The 15,267-nt window shown below is 56.6% G+C and overlaps 1 protein-coding gene across 1 annotated transcript in view; it reads left to right on the top strand.

The window, feature by feature from the left end:
• MTMR10 (myotubularin related protein 10) overlaps nucleotides 1–15,128 on the top strand; it is a 29,566-nt gene extending 14,438 nt beyond the window's left edge. Inside the window, exons 6-16 of the mRNA XM_055141386.1 lie at nucleotides 81–171; nucleotides 4,384–4,537; nucleotides 5,421–5,508; nucleotides 5,590–5,678; nucleotides 6,611–6,741; nucleotides 7,729–7,798; nucleotides 8,414–8,484; nucleotides 9,836–10,005; nucleotides 11,482–11,652; nucleotides 11,884–12,066; nucleotides 12,489–15,128. Coding sequence (XP_054997361.1) covers nucleotides 81–171; nucleotides 4,384–4,537; nucleotides 5,421–5,508; nucleotides 5,590–5,678; nucleotides 6,611–6,741; nucleotides 7,729–7,798; nucleotides 8,414–8,484; nucleotides 9,836–10,005; nucleotides 11,482–11,652; nucleotides 11,884–12,066; nucleotides 12,489–13,088 — 1,818 coding nt within the window. The 3' untranslated portion in view covers nucleotides 13,089–15,128. The remainder of the gene's footprint in view (nucleotides 1–80; nucleotides 172–4,383; nucleotides 4,538–5,420; nucleotides 5,509–5,589; nucleotides 5,679–6,610; nucleotides 6,742–7,728; nucleotides 7,799–8,413; nucleotides 8,485–9,835; nucleotides 10,006–11,481; nucleotides 11,653–11,883; nucleotides 12,067–12,488) is intronic.
• The last annotated feature ends 139 nt before the right edge of the window (nucleotides 15,129–15,267 follow it).

Raw genomic sequence — 15,267 nt, 5'->3', positions numbered from 1 at the left:
CTTAGCAGTCAAGGCCCTGTTGTGCATTTCATTTAACTAAGTGTGTTCAAATCAAATTCTAAATGTAGAATCTTTCCTAGGTGTGCCTTGCAGTAGCTCATTATTCCCAGCCAGCAGATCTCCAGCTACTCTTTGCATTTGAATATGTTGGGAAAAAATACCACAATTCAGGTAAATATGAAAACATTACCTATTGTGACTAACTTTGCATTGTGTAAATCTTATTTTTACATCTATCAGCTTTCAAATACAAGAAAGTTAATGACGGCCTAACTACTCGATGGCATAATTACTTGATGGCCTAGTTACTCGCTCCACAACTATTAGGGAAGGAAAGCCTGATGTACAGATAAGCCAAAAGATAAGCCAAATTTATCGGGGGGAACTGAGAAGCCACAGCAGAGACTCAGGAATGAGACGGAGTTTTCTGCTGTTGCTATTAAAGATGAGGAAAGATACGCTCCCACTTTCCACCCTGCCCGCCCTCCTTTTGTCATCTTGGAAGGTTCGGGCAGAGCATGACCCTTTCCAGGAGGTTCGTTTGCCTGCAGACGCTGCAGCAGCCACTCTTCAAGGACATCACTGACTGGAGGGAAGGAGGCGAGTCAGGTCTCACTGAGGGGCAGACACCAAACCTGGTTCCCAGCAGGACTTCCCTGGGGGGCTCCTGGGCAGGTGGAAGGGGCCTTACCAAGAGTGTGGGGAGGGGGCAGCAGGGGGTAGAGGCCGTGTCCAGAGTGTGAGGAGGGTACAGAAGCGGGTAGAGGCCGTGTCCAGAGTGTGAGGAGGGTACAGAAGCGGGTAGAGGCCGTGTCCAGAGTGTGAGGAGGGCACAGGAGGGGGCAGAGGCTGTGTTTTTGTCGCTCACTGCAGAATCTTGAGCACACATCGGCTCCCACCCTTACAGCCCTCCATCCTGGGTCCATCTGGGCTCTTACAGATCCAGAGCCAATGCCCCAGAACAGCCTTTGAGATGGAAATAACCCAGCACTGAAAGTGTGACCCCCTCACTTCGAGTTCAGACTGGACGGTCTGCAGATCCAGGGTCCCGGAGCAGCCCCTTTCCCAGAAGCCCTTGACATCTGATACAATGAGACGCCAGGCTTGCTCCTGAGGGGGATTGGCTCAGCCCTGCCCTGTGGGGCACAGAAGTGACCATGGCAGGGCTCTGGGGACCTTGTGCTGCCGGGCTGGGGATTTTAAACCAGGGTCAGTGAGATACAAGTCTAGTGTCCTCACCCTGTCCTCTCTCTTGGCCCCAAAGCGAAGTTTTTTCTTACGGGAGTTTGTAGAAATGGAAGGAGGAAGGAATCGTACTGTCTTATTGTCTGAAACTTAAAGCACAGTGGGAAATCCAGCAGGTGACCCTAGTCAGCAGCTTCCTTCCCGGGGTCTGGTGGCCTGGAAGTGTCCATTGCGAGTGTCCTCCCGGCCAGAGGAGGCCCCGGCCCTTCTGCTGAGCTGCCTTTCTGGATTGCGGTGAGAGAGACGTGGTTGGTAGCAGTCTGATGGTCCTCAGATGATGGACTCACCTGCAGAGCCTTTGTCAGAAATGGGGCCCCAGCTCAGAGCAGTGCCCTCCGGGTCAGCTTCAGGAAGACCCTGACCCAAGTTGCATGGGGGCAGTGGAAAGCCAGTTCCCAAAAGGGCTGTGCATGCTCTGTCTGTGGCCCTGCCATGCTTCCCCGTAGTCACTCCAGGCCACGGCCAGGGTCTGTAGGAATGTGGCCCTGTGGGCCCTGCAGGTGCTGTGGACATCGGTCCTTAGGTGTTTGGGGTCCGAGTGTCTGCTGAATGACTGCTCACGTCTTCATCCACTCGTGGGCATTTTGGGGGTCAGGCAGGAGTTGACTCACCCTGGAGCTCCCCCACTCCTGGGCTCTCTTACTGGCCTCTTTCGGCTCACTGTCCCTTAGAGCTGGTGGGTAAAGGCGATCACTCGTGACTGGCATACGCAGCACACTGCATTAGAGGGAGGAGGGCCTTCACCTGCCTTCTCGGACAGAACATGCAGCTAGTTGCCTGCAGGTGTGGCCCAGGTGACACCATGCTGTGTCCTTGCAGAAGAATAAACGGCATCTTTAAAACCCAAAGGAGATGAAATGTCCACACCACACCAAATTTCTCCATCTGGGAGTGAGGCCCTGGAGCCTCTCTCCTGACTTTGCTCCTTGATCAAAGACGGCCTGGATTAGAGATGGTCTTTGTGCAGGCAGGCAGGTAGGGGGTTGTGCGGATGGGGAGGTGAAGGCTCCTGCCGGCGTCTCCTGCTGGCCACGGGCAGCCATGGTCCTGGCTTTCTCCCTGGTCCTGGAGAGGGGCCCTGCCTGGGGGACTCGGCCAGCAGGCGGGCAGCTCTACTAGGGCCCAGCACCTCCCTCCAGGCCTGAGCCCGGTGATGCTCGGGGAACTGTGTGCCATGAGGACCCCAGTAGTGACCGTCTTAGCCTGCAGAGCAGGCCGCAGACCTCTGGGGCTGTTTGCAAGGTGTTTGAAGGACAAGTGCCGAGGCCAGACTCTGGCTGCTGCCCAGTCCTGGGGCACTGTCCCCGCACAAGCGCCCAAGCTGGTGGGAGACCCTGCCTTGGTGCCTAGATGGGCAGGTGGGCAGGGCCCAGATGAGCATGGCCTGTCCTGTGCAGGAAGTGTTTCTTGGATCTGCTTGGAACTCAGGCTTGATTTTGCCCTAAGGAAGAGTCTCACGTACAGGGACCCAGGCTGGTGTGGTCCTGTGCCTGGCGTGGGAGACCCTGGGTTCAGTCCTGGCAGTGCCGTGAGTACACAGCTCGCTGGCCGGGCCTCCTCACTCAGCACCCTGACCAGTACTTGATTCTGGACTCGGCCCTGGTGCTGTGTGGGACTAGGGAGCCCTTTGTGTGCGTCTGTTCACTTCTGTGGTGGTGGTGACATGGTCTGCCAGCACCTGGCCTGGTGTGGGCCTGCTCAGCTGACCACATGCCTCTCTTCTGTTCGAATTGTCAGTGGCTGGTTCCACACAAGTACCGTCGTGTTTTCATGGCCCTTGTTTCACGGGTGTCGCCTTGGAGTTTCTGATGCTCTTGCGAAACTGGTGGGAACTGTCTGGGTCTTGCTGGTGAGTGGATGGCTCTCAGCTTGAATGGCGAGTGCCCTCCGGCTCCAGTCGGGGTCGCCTCCCAGTCTCGGGACCCAGGACACAGCTCTTCCCCGAATTGCTTTCTGCGCCTTCCTGGTGCTCGGCCCTGTTCTCAGCGACTCTTGCCTCAGGCTCAGGGAGGTCAGGCGCTGGGCAGAGGTCGCAGAGGTCCTGGCCCCGCGGGGCACTCCTGATAACACCAAAGTTCACCCCAGGCTCCCAAATGTGTGCCGCCGAGGAGCGGGTGTGCTTGTACCTGTGTCTGTGTGTGTGTAGCCGTGTTTGAGTCTGTGTGTCTCCCTGTGCTCACATGTGTGTGCATGTGTTGATTTGTATCTGCATGTCTGTCTGCGTGTGTTCACCTGTGTGTCTGTATGTCGCATGTGTCTGTGTGTGTGTGGTCATGTGATGCGAGGGCTCCCCAGGAGAACCTGCAGGTTTGTTCGATTCCTGGGAAGGCAAATGATGGGGAGTCGGGGCGAGGGGGCGGCACCTGAGAACGTATGTCGGGGACACACACCTGCTGGCGAGTGCCCAGGAGAGTGTGATCCCAGGTGGCCCTGTGAGCGCAGGTCCCTGTGTCGCCATGGGCTACTTTTGCCTCTTTCTAGGCTCCTTGCTAAGGACTCCCAGCGCTGCCCGCTGAGGTCCGCATCTGGGTGTGGCTCGGGAGGGGGTGTGGGGGTGTACAAAGAGCCCCTGGGAGTTTATTAGGAGAAAATTGAGCCGAGGAGCCCCAAGTTAGTATAATGTGTGAGAAAAATAACAGTGGAGAAGGGAGTCGAGACCAGGGACAGTTATGTCAGCTTCAGGAAGAGGTGGTGGGCACGGGGACAGCACTGCCCCTCATTTGTGCCACAGTCCACTGGCTGAGGGAAGGACACACTTAGACTTGTCTCCCCTTAACCTGGGGGTGCACCAGGACCCACCGTGGGTGCCTAAAACCACACTGGGAACACACTGGGAACCACACTGGGACACCCCAGGCACCGGGCGAGAAAACAGCACACAGACGGGCCAGTGAGGGTCATACAGGGGTGCAGGGGCTTAAGCGCACAGATAGGCCAGAGGGGGTCACTGGTCCAAGGGCCCGAGTCGGGTGCAGGGCTGGGCTCTCCTGGTGTCAGCGGTAGGCAGTAGGCCAGGGAGCGGGCAGAGCCAGGTGTGACCCTAGTGCAGATGTCCTGGGAGAGCAGGGACCCGCACGGCAGCGGTGCGGGAGCGTGGGTGCGGACACAGTTGCTGATGGTGCCTCTGCTCTGTCGTAGCCAACAGAATGAACGGCGTTTCCTCGGGAGGCGGTGGCGGCCCCCACACCCCCCTGTTTGAGACCTATTCAGACTGGGACCGCGAAGTCAAGAGAACGGGTGCGTCCGGGTGGCGCGTGTGCTCCATCAATGAGGGCTACATGGTGTCCACCTGGTGAGTTGAGACTGCGGTGACCGGAATCTGATCACGGTGCTGGAGCCTGCATTCATGTGGGCACTTGGGTACGCTGAGTCCCAGCACGGCTGGGGAGAGCGGTGCCTGTGGTCCTTGGGGGGCTCCCAGGTGGCGCTCATGGGGCCCAGCGCCCTTCTCAGTCGTCCTCAGCCTGCGGGTCTGGTTGTCAGCCTGGGGAAGTTGTGCGCATGTCTTCTCCCCAGCCTGCTTTCTGGTCTGGCCTGAGAGAAGCGGAGCCCTGGTACCTTAGTGGCGCCAGCTTTGTCTTCTACGTTGGTCTGTTCAGGCCACATAGCCCTGGGTCTGTCCCTCCCCGTCACCCCCACATCCGGCCCCTGGGTCTGTCCCTCCCTGTCACCCCCACACCTGGCCCCTGGGTCTGTCCGTCCCTGTCACCCCCACACCCGGCCCCTGGGTCTGTCCCTCTCCGTCACCCCCACGCCCGGCCCCTGCGTCTGTCCCCTGCCGCACACATTTTCCTGGTCCCTCTATTTCCTGTGTGTCTTATGCAAGTCTTCATTCTTGGTTCAGGTTCTGAGGGTTCAGCACTACTGTGTTCAGGGTGGTGCTGGTCACCTGTTGTGCCCGCTACTGCCTCATCAGGCCTTCATCCTCCCTGGTACTGGGCCCTCTATCCCCACCAGAGCCCTCTAGCGTCGTGGGCTTCACCCCCAAAAATGTCTTCCTGGCGCACAAGCACGTGTGCCCGAATCTGTCCTTTGCTCGCCAGGGGGCACCTCTGCATCCTGCCCTCCTGCCTCTGGCTCCTCTGGCCTGTGTGAGGAAGTTCCTGCCCAGTCCCCTTTGCGGGTTGGTTCTCTGCGTGTGGGCCGCTCTGACCTCGGCCGTTCTTTCCCTCCAGCTTGCCTGAGTACTTCGTGGTGCCAAGCTCCTTAGCAGACCAGGACCTCAAGAGCTTTGCCCACTCCTTCGTGGGAAGAAGGACGCCAGTAAGTGAGGCCTTGCGCATTTCCTGGCGCGCGCGGGTGCCCGTACCCTGCCCGCTCAGTGCAGCCACTGCTTTCCCCTAGCTCTGGAGCTGGAGCCACGCCAACGGCAGCGCCCTGGTGCGGATGGCCCTGATCAAGGATGCGCTGCAGCGGCGGAAGATCGACCAGCGGTGAGCGGCCTTTGGTGCTCCTGGGCGAGCACCAAGCTCTGGGCCGGGTGGGGTGAGGTGCTCCCGGGAGAGGATCTGGGACTGATGGGGGTGGGCTCGGCCGAGGTGCTCCTGGGAGAGGCTCTGGGCTGGCCAGGTGGGCTGCGGGAACTCGGGGCGGGCTGTCTGCTGAAGGGTAGCTGGTCTGCTGCGACAGACTTGCAGAGCTTGCCGACGCTTACGTAGATCAGACGTCTGCGGGACAGCGGGCGTTTCTGACGAGCCACCAGTCCCTGCTCGTCACAGATGCTGCGGTGTCTCCGTGGTCCTTCTCTCCCTACAGTTCCTGGGCCTGTTTCTCCTCCTCTTCCTCAGAGTGTCTGGGCCGGGGCCCCACTGTCCCGCCTCTGTCCCCCTCTCCCACCATCCCTGGGGCTGTGCCACGTTGACCCTCTGCATGTGACTGTTGGGCCTTGCCCGCAGCAGCTGGGCCCTCGGGAGCCTGTGGCTGTGCTATGAAGCCAGGAGGCTTCGAATAATTTCCGTTCATTTTTTTCTTGAATACTGACAGTGGGCACTGGGTCCCTTCACCCAAGTCGAGTCCCCACATGCGGCTTTCCATTCCTTGTGGCCCCGTTGACCTTCCTCCTGGGTGTTTGCGACCAGGCAAGGTCTGCCCAGGACCTTTGCTCGACCTAGCCTCAGGGCCACCCTCCCCCCAGGGCCTGCTCCTGTGTTAGGGTACCCATTGTGCTGATCTCTTCCTGGGAGCTGCCCCACCAGGTCACGCTATCCTCGCAGGGTGCCCGACACCCCAACTGTGTCACACTGTCCTCTCGGGGTGCCCGACTCCTACTGTCTCATGCTGTCCTCTCGGGGTCCCAGGCCCCGCCATGCTCAGCACCCCAGGCCACTGGACGCAGGAGAGGTGATGAAAGATCTCTGTTCATTAGGATTTGTAACGCGGTGACAAAGAGCCACCCCCAGAGGAGCGATGTATACAAGTCGGACCTGGACCAGGCCCTGCCCAGCATCCAGGATGTCCAGGCGGCCTTTGTGAGGTTGAAGCACCTATGTGTCAACGGTAACTCCATGCTCTCGGGTAGTGATGGGGCCCTGTCTTTGTGAACAACCATGGGACAGCTTTTATTGTCTGAGGGGCCGAAGGGCTTAGAAAAGGAAGCATGGGTAACATTAGGAAGATGTGTCCGCTAAAGGTCTGTGGGGCATGTCCACCGAGGGCTGGGCATGGAGCTCACTGGTGACATGGCTTCGTGTGAGAGCGCAGGCTTCCATCGCACCAGAGAGCAGCACAAAAGTTGCCCCGAGCACTGGTGAAGGGATGGTTGTTTCAGCATTGTATGACTAAAACTTAAGCCTGAAAGCATTGTAATTTTCCACATGGTGATTCAATAAAATAAAATTCAGTAAAAAAAAAAAAAATGTTGCCCCAAGCAGGCGGGCCCAGGGCAGAAGCACGGCCAGTTCTGAGGACTGTCCCAGGGTCCTCAGGGTAGGGCTTGGGTACCCCATGGCTGAGCAAGTGTGTGCTCCTGCTTTTCTGGTGCTTTGGAGGTGAGGCGGGGGTGATCTGACAAGGTGGGGCCCTGAGGGAAGCTGCACATGTCCCGGGGAAGGGTCACCCCAGCCTGGGCAGTCTCAGAGCAAGACAGCAGGGGGCGGCAGTGGGCATGACCAGTCTGCACACTGCCCTGGCAGGCAGGTGCCCTTGCTCCTGCAGTGCAGGGCGCCGAGGGACTCTCACTCACTCAGCCAGAAGAGCTGGGGAAGATGGTGGAGGCCGGTGAAGCTCCATGTTGCCTGTCCTCCTGGGCGCGCAGGAAGGGCAGATGCGCCGGCTTCCTGTTTCTGAATATTCTGGTTCCTGCTGGAGTTCTGACGTAGTTTGCAAAATTGAGCTTTTCACAACTTAAAATGTGGGTCTGTGTAATAGCATCAAATGTGCAATTCTCGGTGTATCTAAAGCCTATTTGTTGCATTCTCTGTGTATGTAATCTGTGTGATTGCATCGAATATGAGATTCTCTGTGTAATGCCTATATTTGTTACAGAGCCTTTTGAAGAGACTGAGGAGAAGTGGTTTTCTTCACTGGAAAACACTCGGTGGTTAGAATACGTGAGGTTTGTACAGCTTAGTTTCTTTTTCTTTTCTCTTGTCATTTTTGGTTTGGGACCATACCTTGTGCTGCTGGGGGGATGTTGTATTGCCAGAGATCAAACTGGAGCTTCCATAGGCAAAGCACTGAGCGAGCGAGCTCTCCTGCTCCCTCTCTGGCCACTTGCTTGACTGAAATGACTGTGGTCCAGAAGGCACAGAGATCGTCTAGGGGCCTGAGTGATAGTGCAGTGGGCAGGGCTCTTGCTTTGCATATGGCCAGCCTGATTTGATCCTGCCACCTTGAACCCTACCAAAAGTGGTTCCTGATCACTGAACCAGGAACTGATCATAGTAAGCTCTGGGCACTCCTAAATATATTATACTCCCCTGAGCCCACCAGGAGTAACCCCAAGAGTACGCCCTGAGCCAGGTGTGGCCCCCAAACAAAACAAAATTTTAAAAACTCATAAATGCTGAAGACGTTACAAAGGTCACGGAGAATATTGTCCAGGTCACGAGCCGGCTGCTTTGATGTCAAGAATGTTAAATGCTGACATCAGGCAAGCGACCATTGCTGTACTCCAGAAGGTAGGGCTGGAAGTCTGATTGTAACGGTGTCTCTCCCTTTCTTTGTCCAGGACGTTCCTTAAACATTCAGCAGAACTCGTGTACGTGCTCGAAGGCAGGCATCTGTCCGTTGTCCTTCAAGGTAGGACCATCACTGAGCACTCAGTGCCTGCCGCCATCTGCTGACAGGTGGCCCCAGTGCCCATAGGTCATGTTCATCATGGCTATCCTGGCCACCCTGGGGTGGCTCACAGCCCTCACTGAATCTTTAAAGTGTTCTCTAGAACCTCCTTTTCCCTGACCTAGCTGTCTGATATGCTCAAACTGTAGATTATGGTTAAATCATAATCTGGCTCTGGATTGTGACACTGGAAGGAAAAAATGGCTTGATGTCAAGAAAGGACTGAACTAAATAATACTTTGGATTTTTGTCTGCTTTTAGGAATAAATCACAGTATCACTCTTCCAGTTAAGCCAAGGATAATGGTATGGGAAGCAATTGGGCAGCTAATAGATTTCTAACTTGCAGATCAAACAGAGAACACATAGCTTTATATGTGTCCGCAGAGCACAGTGTGTGATTGCATTGTGCTGTTACTGACGGGTATAGATCAGTGTCTTTTTGCCTGTCAGACGGAGCTGATGTTAGCAAGGCAGATATTTCAAAGCTTCAGGGAGAAGGGCAATGCCAGACTGTTTACTCTTGGCCTGGATGTGCCGTTGACTTCTAGACTGTTCCACACTCAGCACAGTCTACATTGTCTGGGCTCTGCTGAGGCCTTTGCGTCTCTGTAAACTTTCAGAATCTGCAGAAGAGCACACTGTAATCTTGATAGGAATATTTTTGAGCCCATGGATCTCTTTGAAGACAGTCTCATCTCAGTAATAACAGTGATCACGTTTTCTCTGGTCGTTACTTGTCCAGCGAGATCCACTATTTCTGTGTGCCTAGTAGATGCCTTGGCTTGTCCCGGTCTCTGGAGAGAAGCCAGATCTTTCTCTGCTGAGACTGTTGTTGGTTGTTGGTTTGGGGAGATGATTCCTTCCTGCCTGGGGGAAGTTTCCTTCTTTTTCTAGTTTGCTGATTTTTCATCCAGAATGAACATTGGATTTTCAACAGGCAGATGTTTTCTCTTTCCCGATGAGACTGTTCCGCTGTTTTTGCCCTTTCTTGACTGTAATGCTGTCTGAAACTTACTGACTATCAGATACAATAGCTATCCTTGCATTCTTAATCCTTGAGATGATTTGGTTTGTTCCTATTTTGATAAAATTTTCACATCTCATACGAGATATTAGTGGCAGTTTTTTTTTGGTTTCTGTCACTGATGCCAGGAGACCACTGGCCCCGTTTCAGTGTCTGTCATAGTGCTCAGTTGCTGGAAGCCAGTGAATTTTCTCACCTGCGCCAGAGTCCAAAGATGCCCCCCACTTTCCTTGCTCTGTCAGCCTGGTTCCAGGTAGTGACCGTTTTCCTTCGCTGTCCCTCACAGAGGAGGAGGGGAGAGACTTGAGCTGTGTCGTGGCTTCTCTCATCCAAGTGATGCTGGATCCTTATTTCCGCACCATCACCGGTTTCCAGAGTCTGATCCAGAAGGAGTGGGTCATGGCTGCGTATCCGTTCCTCGACCGGTGCAACCACTTGAAGAGATCGGAGAAAGAGGTGAGGGCCCAGCACTCCCCGGCCACTACCCTCATGCACACGGGGCCCGGAAGGGTGAGGGCTTGGTGCTGGCTCAGAGTCCCAGTCACCGTCCTTGCGAGGACGATGCAGGCTGGAAGGGCTCCATTCTTAGATCACCGAGGGGCAGCTGAGCTGGTGCCGCCTTGAGGTGACGCTGTTCTAGTCCTTGTGGCAGCAGCTAGTCGTCATCATGTCGTCGTCATCATCATCATCCTGTTGATTGTCGAATTTCTCGAGCAGTCTCAGTAATGTCTCCATTTGGCCTAGCCCTGAGATTTTAGCAGCCTCTCTTTACTCATCCTTTCCAATGATGCCGCATTGGAGGCTTTTCCAGGGTCAGGGGAATGAGACCCATCATTATTACTGGTTTTGGCATATGAATACACCATGGGGAGTTTGCCAGGCTCTCTCATGTGGGCAGGAAACTCTCGGTAGGGAGTTTCCAGAGGGAGAACTAGGCTACAAGATGTCCAGGAACTTGATTTTATAGTCTCTGGATGTTGGCCATTGGTGGGATTACACGGCGCTGGAGGCAGTCCCTGGGTGTGACTGCCTAGCTACTGGTAAATGGGGAATCTGGGCAGAAGAGGCCCAGTCCCGATCCAAGCAGGCTTGGAGATCTCAGCCCCAGGTCCCACAAACCTGGGTTCCTCTGCTGGTTCCTTCACGCGTGAGGCTCGTCCAAACGTGTGGAGAGGGGCCTTGAGCATGGCTATAGTAGGCTCCAGAGGTCTTTGGTTGCAGGAGCTCTGCTCGGGGCAGGGGAGAAACTGAAGTCCACCCCTTCTGAGGTCCCCGGGGAAGATAGCCAGGCAAGGGGGCAAGAGGCTCTGCATCACTCTCTTCCAGAAGCTTGATTTTATAGTCTCTGGATGTTGGCCATTGGTGGGATTACAGGGCACCAGGGGCAGTCCCTGGATGTGACCACCTACCTAGTGCACACGTCAGCATTCGGAAATCCCCTTTGGAAAGGACATGGGCGCGAAGAAGGGTCTCTGCAGGTCTGTGCGGGTGGTGGGTTCCTCTGCTTCATTTGCAGAGTGCCAGGACCACCCCCGGGGGATTCAGGGTGCCCGCTGGTCCTTTGCCCTTCTCGGGACATGCTTGAGCCCGAGAAGTTGGTGCAGAAGCTCCAAACACGGATTGGTCTGTATGGCTGTTGTATTTTGGAGTAGGAAGGGCTCCTGAGCAGTGCTCCAGATGTTCTAAGCCAGTCGGGCCAGTGGTCCTTGGTGAGGGCCTGAGCACGGGGTGCTGCCCTGCAGGGCACTGGGGTGCCGGGGACTGAGGTGGGTCGGTTGCTGCACGCTGAGTGCTGGAGTCCCGGCTGCTCCTGTCCTATCCATGGACGCAGCATGTCGCATCATCCCACGCAGGGTGGCTGCACTTTCTTTCTCTTCCTGCTGTGCCTGGATCTGCCTGCCCTCACGCGCCCTCTCTGCCTCCCTTGGCCAGTCCCCCCTGTTCCTGCTCTTCTTGGATGCCGTGTGGCAGCTGCTGGAGCAGCAGCCCGCCGCCTTCGAGTTCTCGGAAACGTACCTAGCCGTGGTGCTGGACAGCTCCCGCCTCTCCCTGTTTGGCACTTTCCTCTTCAACTCGCCCCACCAGCGTGTGCAGCAGAGCACGGTAAGAGGCCGCGTCACTTTCACTCCCAGTGTGGAGGGATTCCTAAAAGGCCGCGCCCAGGAGAGGGCAGTGATGGCCCCTAGGGTGGCCTGCCCGAGCTCAGCTCTCGGCTGAGGCATGCGGAGGTGGCCGGGGCGCGGTGGGCGGGGGGCGGGGGGGGAACGGTGGGCTGCGCTCGGAGATGAGCCTGGAGTGATGGAGACAGTGACCAGGTGCTGCTGCCTTTGGCAGGAATTCGCCATCAGTAAGAACATCCAGCTGGGCCATGAGAAGGGCCTGGAGTTCCCGTCGGTCTGGGACTGGTCACTGCAGTTCACAGCCAAGGACTGCAGCCTGTTCCACAACCCTGCCTACGTGGGCAAGCGCGCGCTCTGTGTGCACAATGGCGCTGCCAAGGTCTTCAAGCGGACCAAGGTAAGTGACCGCGCACACATGCTGGCTGCCACCCCAGGGCCCAGCACCCCGATCTCTTCTGAGCTCAGCCCCCTAATACGTGCCCACCCACTATCAGCTTGTCTTCCTGGCCCTGACAGAAGCTGCAGGAATTTATTGGCATGCCTGACTTCTATCCTGCACCCCCATAGGGCTGGGGGGAGGCCACGAGGCCACGGAGGGGAGGCTGGCCCAGCAGGAAGGAGTGGCTGCCTCTGGCTTCCCTGCCCCCGAGTCTCCACTGGCTCATCTTGCTGTGCAAGGGAAGCACCGAGGCAGGGAGATGCCTCTGTGGGCTCAAGTCTCAGTCACATCCATTTCTGTCCATGTGGCCCCAGCGCCATTAAACACCCCACTCTGGGATGCTGCGGGTTGGCCGTGCTGACCCTGTGTCTCCTCTCCAGAAGAGCTACAGCTCCACACTGAGAGGGCTGCCGACCACCCTCAAGAACGGGCTCATTAGTGACCCCGAGCCACTGGCACGGAGGAACTCACTGGTGCTTGGAGCGAGGCCGCTGCCACCACAGACCGACATGGACAGGCCGAGCGGGGGTATGGAGGCATACTTCCGTGAGTGGTGCTCCAAGCCCGTGGACCTGCACGGCGTTCTCCTGCCACACCTCGCCGCCCCCCATATCAAACTCTGGAAGCTCTGCTACTTCCGCTGGGTTCCCGAGACGCAGATCCACCTCGGGGGCTTCATCACAGCCTTCCACAAGCTCTCCCTGCTGGCTGACGAGGTGGACATGCTGGGCAGGACGCTGCGGCAGCCCTGCGCTGGCTCCCTGGAGCTGGGCTCAGCCGGCCAGGAGCAGAGCCACTTGTACTTCCGGGCCAGTGGTGCCCCCCAGGCCCTGGGGACGCCCGACTTCCTCTCCTCCTCCTTCCCCTTCTCTCCCATCGGCAACTTCTGCCGACGCAGCATCTTGGGGACGCCGCTGAGCAAGTTCCTGAGTGGCGCCAAGATCTGGTTATCAACTGAGACTCTTGCGAACGAAGACTGACTTGCGCCGCATCCAGCGGGCGGGAGTGTTGGGATTTGCACTAATATTTAAAAGGTCCGATTAGGCTTCCTTGGGGCTGGAACTGCCAGCCCACAGTGTCCTGTCCGCTTCCTGTCTGCACTCCTGCGCCCCACTCTCTGCCACAAGCACGCGCACGGGGCTGTCTAGGGTCACTTGTCACTCCCCTATTCCCTGATGGGCCTTGGTCAGACTCATCCCCCCAGAGCAGGCGCCGGGAGAGCTTAGAACACAATGAGTGTCCTAGGACCAGACAAGCCTCCACAGCCGTCACGTGCTCTGCAGCCCAGGTTCCGAGGCCGTGCTTGTCAGCAGCCACTGTGCCCTGTCTGGGACCATCCTCCACCACTGTCTGCAGCTCAGAATGTGGCTGTTCCTGTGGAACATACGCCCTTGACTTTCTAATGCGTTCACTATAATACTAGGAACGCAAAAGTGCCTTTGACAGGAGCGCCCATCTCTGAGCCAATGCCAGAGTCAAATGTGTGGGTTTTTTTTTTCCCTCTTAAATCAGGGTGTTCAGGCGCCTATTTCCAGAGAAGACAGACTTCACAGGAAGTGTGGCAGTAACCAGGGGTCCTCAGAACCACATGCTGTCCTAACAGACCTGTAGGAGGTGGCACTGCTATCTGGGCACATGCTGGCATATTTGCCTGCTCCATGCCAGCCCCTGGCAGCACTCCCATTGTGTGGCCCTGCAGTGTGCACTTCTCAGAGGCACCGGGGCACCTGCACCCAGATGGGCCCAGCTCCAGGGTGTTGCTGAGGAGAGCACCCAGGTGTTCTTGCAGGAATGTATGAGGAGGCTGAGATGCAGGCAGGCGCGGCCTGGTCTCAGCTTCTTGTTTTCAGGGTGTTATACCTGCAGCTCCCGTGCCCCACCCCCACACACCCCATCCCATGTCTGGAAGATGGGGGGGTTCCTACTAGGCTCTTACACTGCCTCCTTTCAGCGCGGTCACATCAGTTGCTTCCTTTTTCTAAAACAAGTTCGCCCATGCTGTGCCTTTGTATGTAATGGGCTGTTTCTTTGCATCAGTAATGTCTGTGGACTTTGAGGGACAGAAGCCCCCAAACAGGCCCTTTGGAACATCCCTTGCATGAATCCAAAGTTCTTGCCAACCTGTTGCCTTGAAGAGGACTTTTGGGGTTTCCATGCATGGCGTGAACCACCAACCATTGTAAAGCCCTTGGTGGGAACCCAAGCCCTCATAGGCCAGCATTGCCCCCCAGGGACAGTCTGGACAGTCGTCTTCCTCGACCCTTCTTCGTGAAGCTGCTTTGTATTATTACAGATTGTTGTAAATTTGGTATTTTAGGGGGAGGGGAAAATCATTTCCTTCTCAAATATTTTTCTCTCCTGAGACATGACTTCAGCTTTTTTAAATAATTTTTTTTTTAATGCACAAGATCACAAAGATCAGGTACTATTAATGCTGTTGGAAAGCAGCGAAGTGCATCTTTTTGTTCAGTAAGCATCTTTTGCCAGGCAGCTGCGCCTGCATGATCACCGTGTCATGAGGTCACGGGCATGGTGTGAAAGGTGGCAGTGCCAGGTGTGGCCAACCCTCCCGAGTGGGGCAGGGATCCTGCAGGTGTGTGGTGTCAAGACTGGAGCGAGCACAGCAGGCTCTTCTGGTACACAGCCCGTCAAGGTTCCATCCCTGGCACACCCTACGGTCTCCTGAGCCCCACGAGGAGCAGCCCCTGAGCACAGAGCCCAGAATCAGCCCTGAGCATCACTGGGTGTGGCTCCAAGCACAGGAGGATGGCTCTTAATGTTCTGGGGTGGAAGCCAGTTTTAAAAGCCCAGACACGCAGCTCCAAGTTCGCGTGAACAAAGCGAGGAAACTCGCGCATCTACCCACTGCCTGCTGAGCAGGAGCTCTGGAGCCTGGACTGGATGCAGATGCACCTTTGTGCCTAAAGCGGACGGGCCCATGGGGGGCACAGGCTGCAGGGGCCGCAGTGAGCATTTGGGGAACTGCAGCCGCAAATAAAATCCCACAAGGGTTGCCTGTGGTTCATTGTCATGTCTGGCTAGTTTCCCAGGGTAGGGACTCGCCCCCTAGGTGGGGGGTGCACAGGGTCACGGGGGTGGCAGGGGGGTTCTTAGGGTGGGTTTCGGTGGGATGGAGGGCAGTTTATATTCTGAGAAGGG

Source organism: Sorex araneus, chromosome 6 (genome assembly GCF_027595985.1).
Source record: "Sorex araneus isolate mSorAra2 chromosome 6, mSorAra2.pri, whole genome shotgun sequence".
NCBI classification, from domain to species: Eukaryota; Metazoa; Chordata; class Mammalia; order Eulipotyphla; family Soricidae; genus Sorex; species Sorex araneus.
The sequence above is the reverse complement of the archived record's forward strand: the minus strand, read 5'-3'. Positions and strand labels throughout refer to the sequence as shown.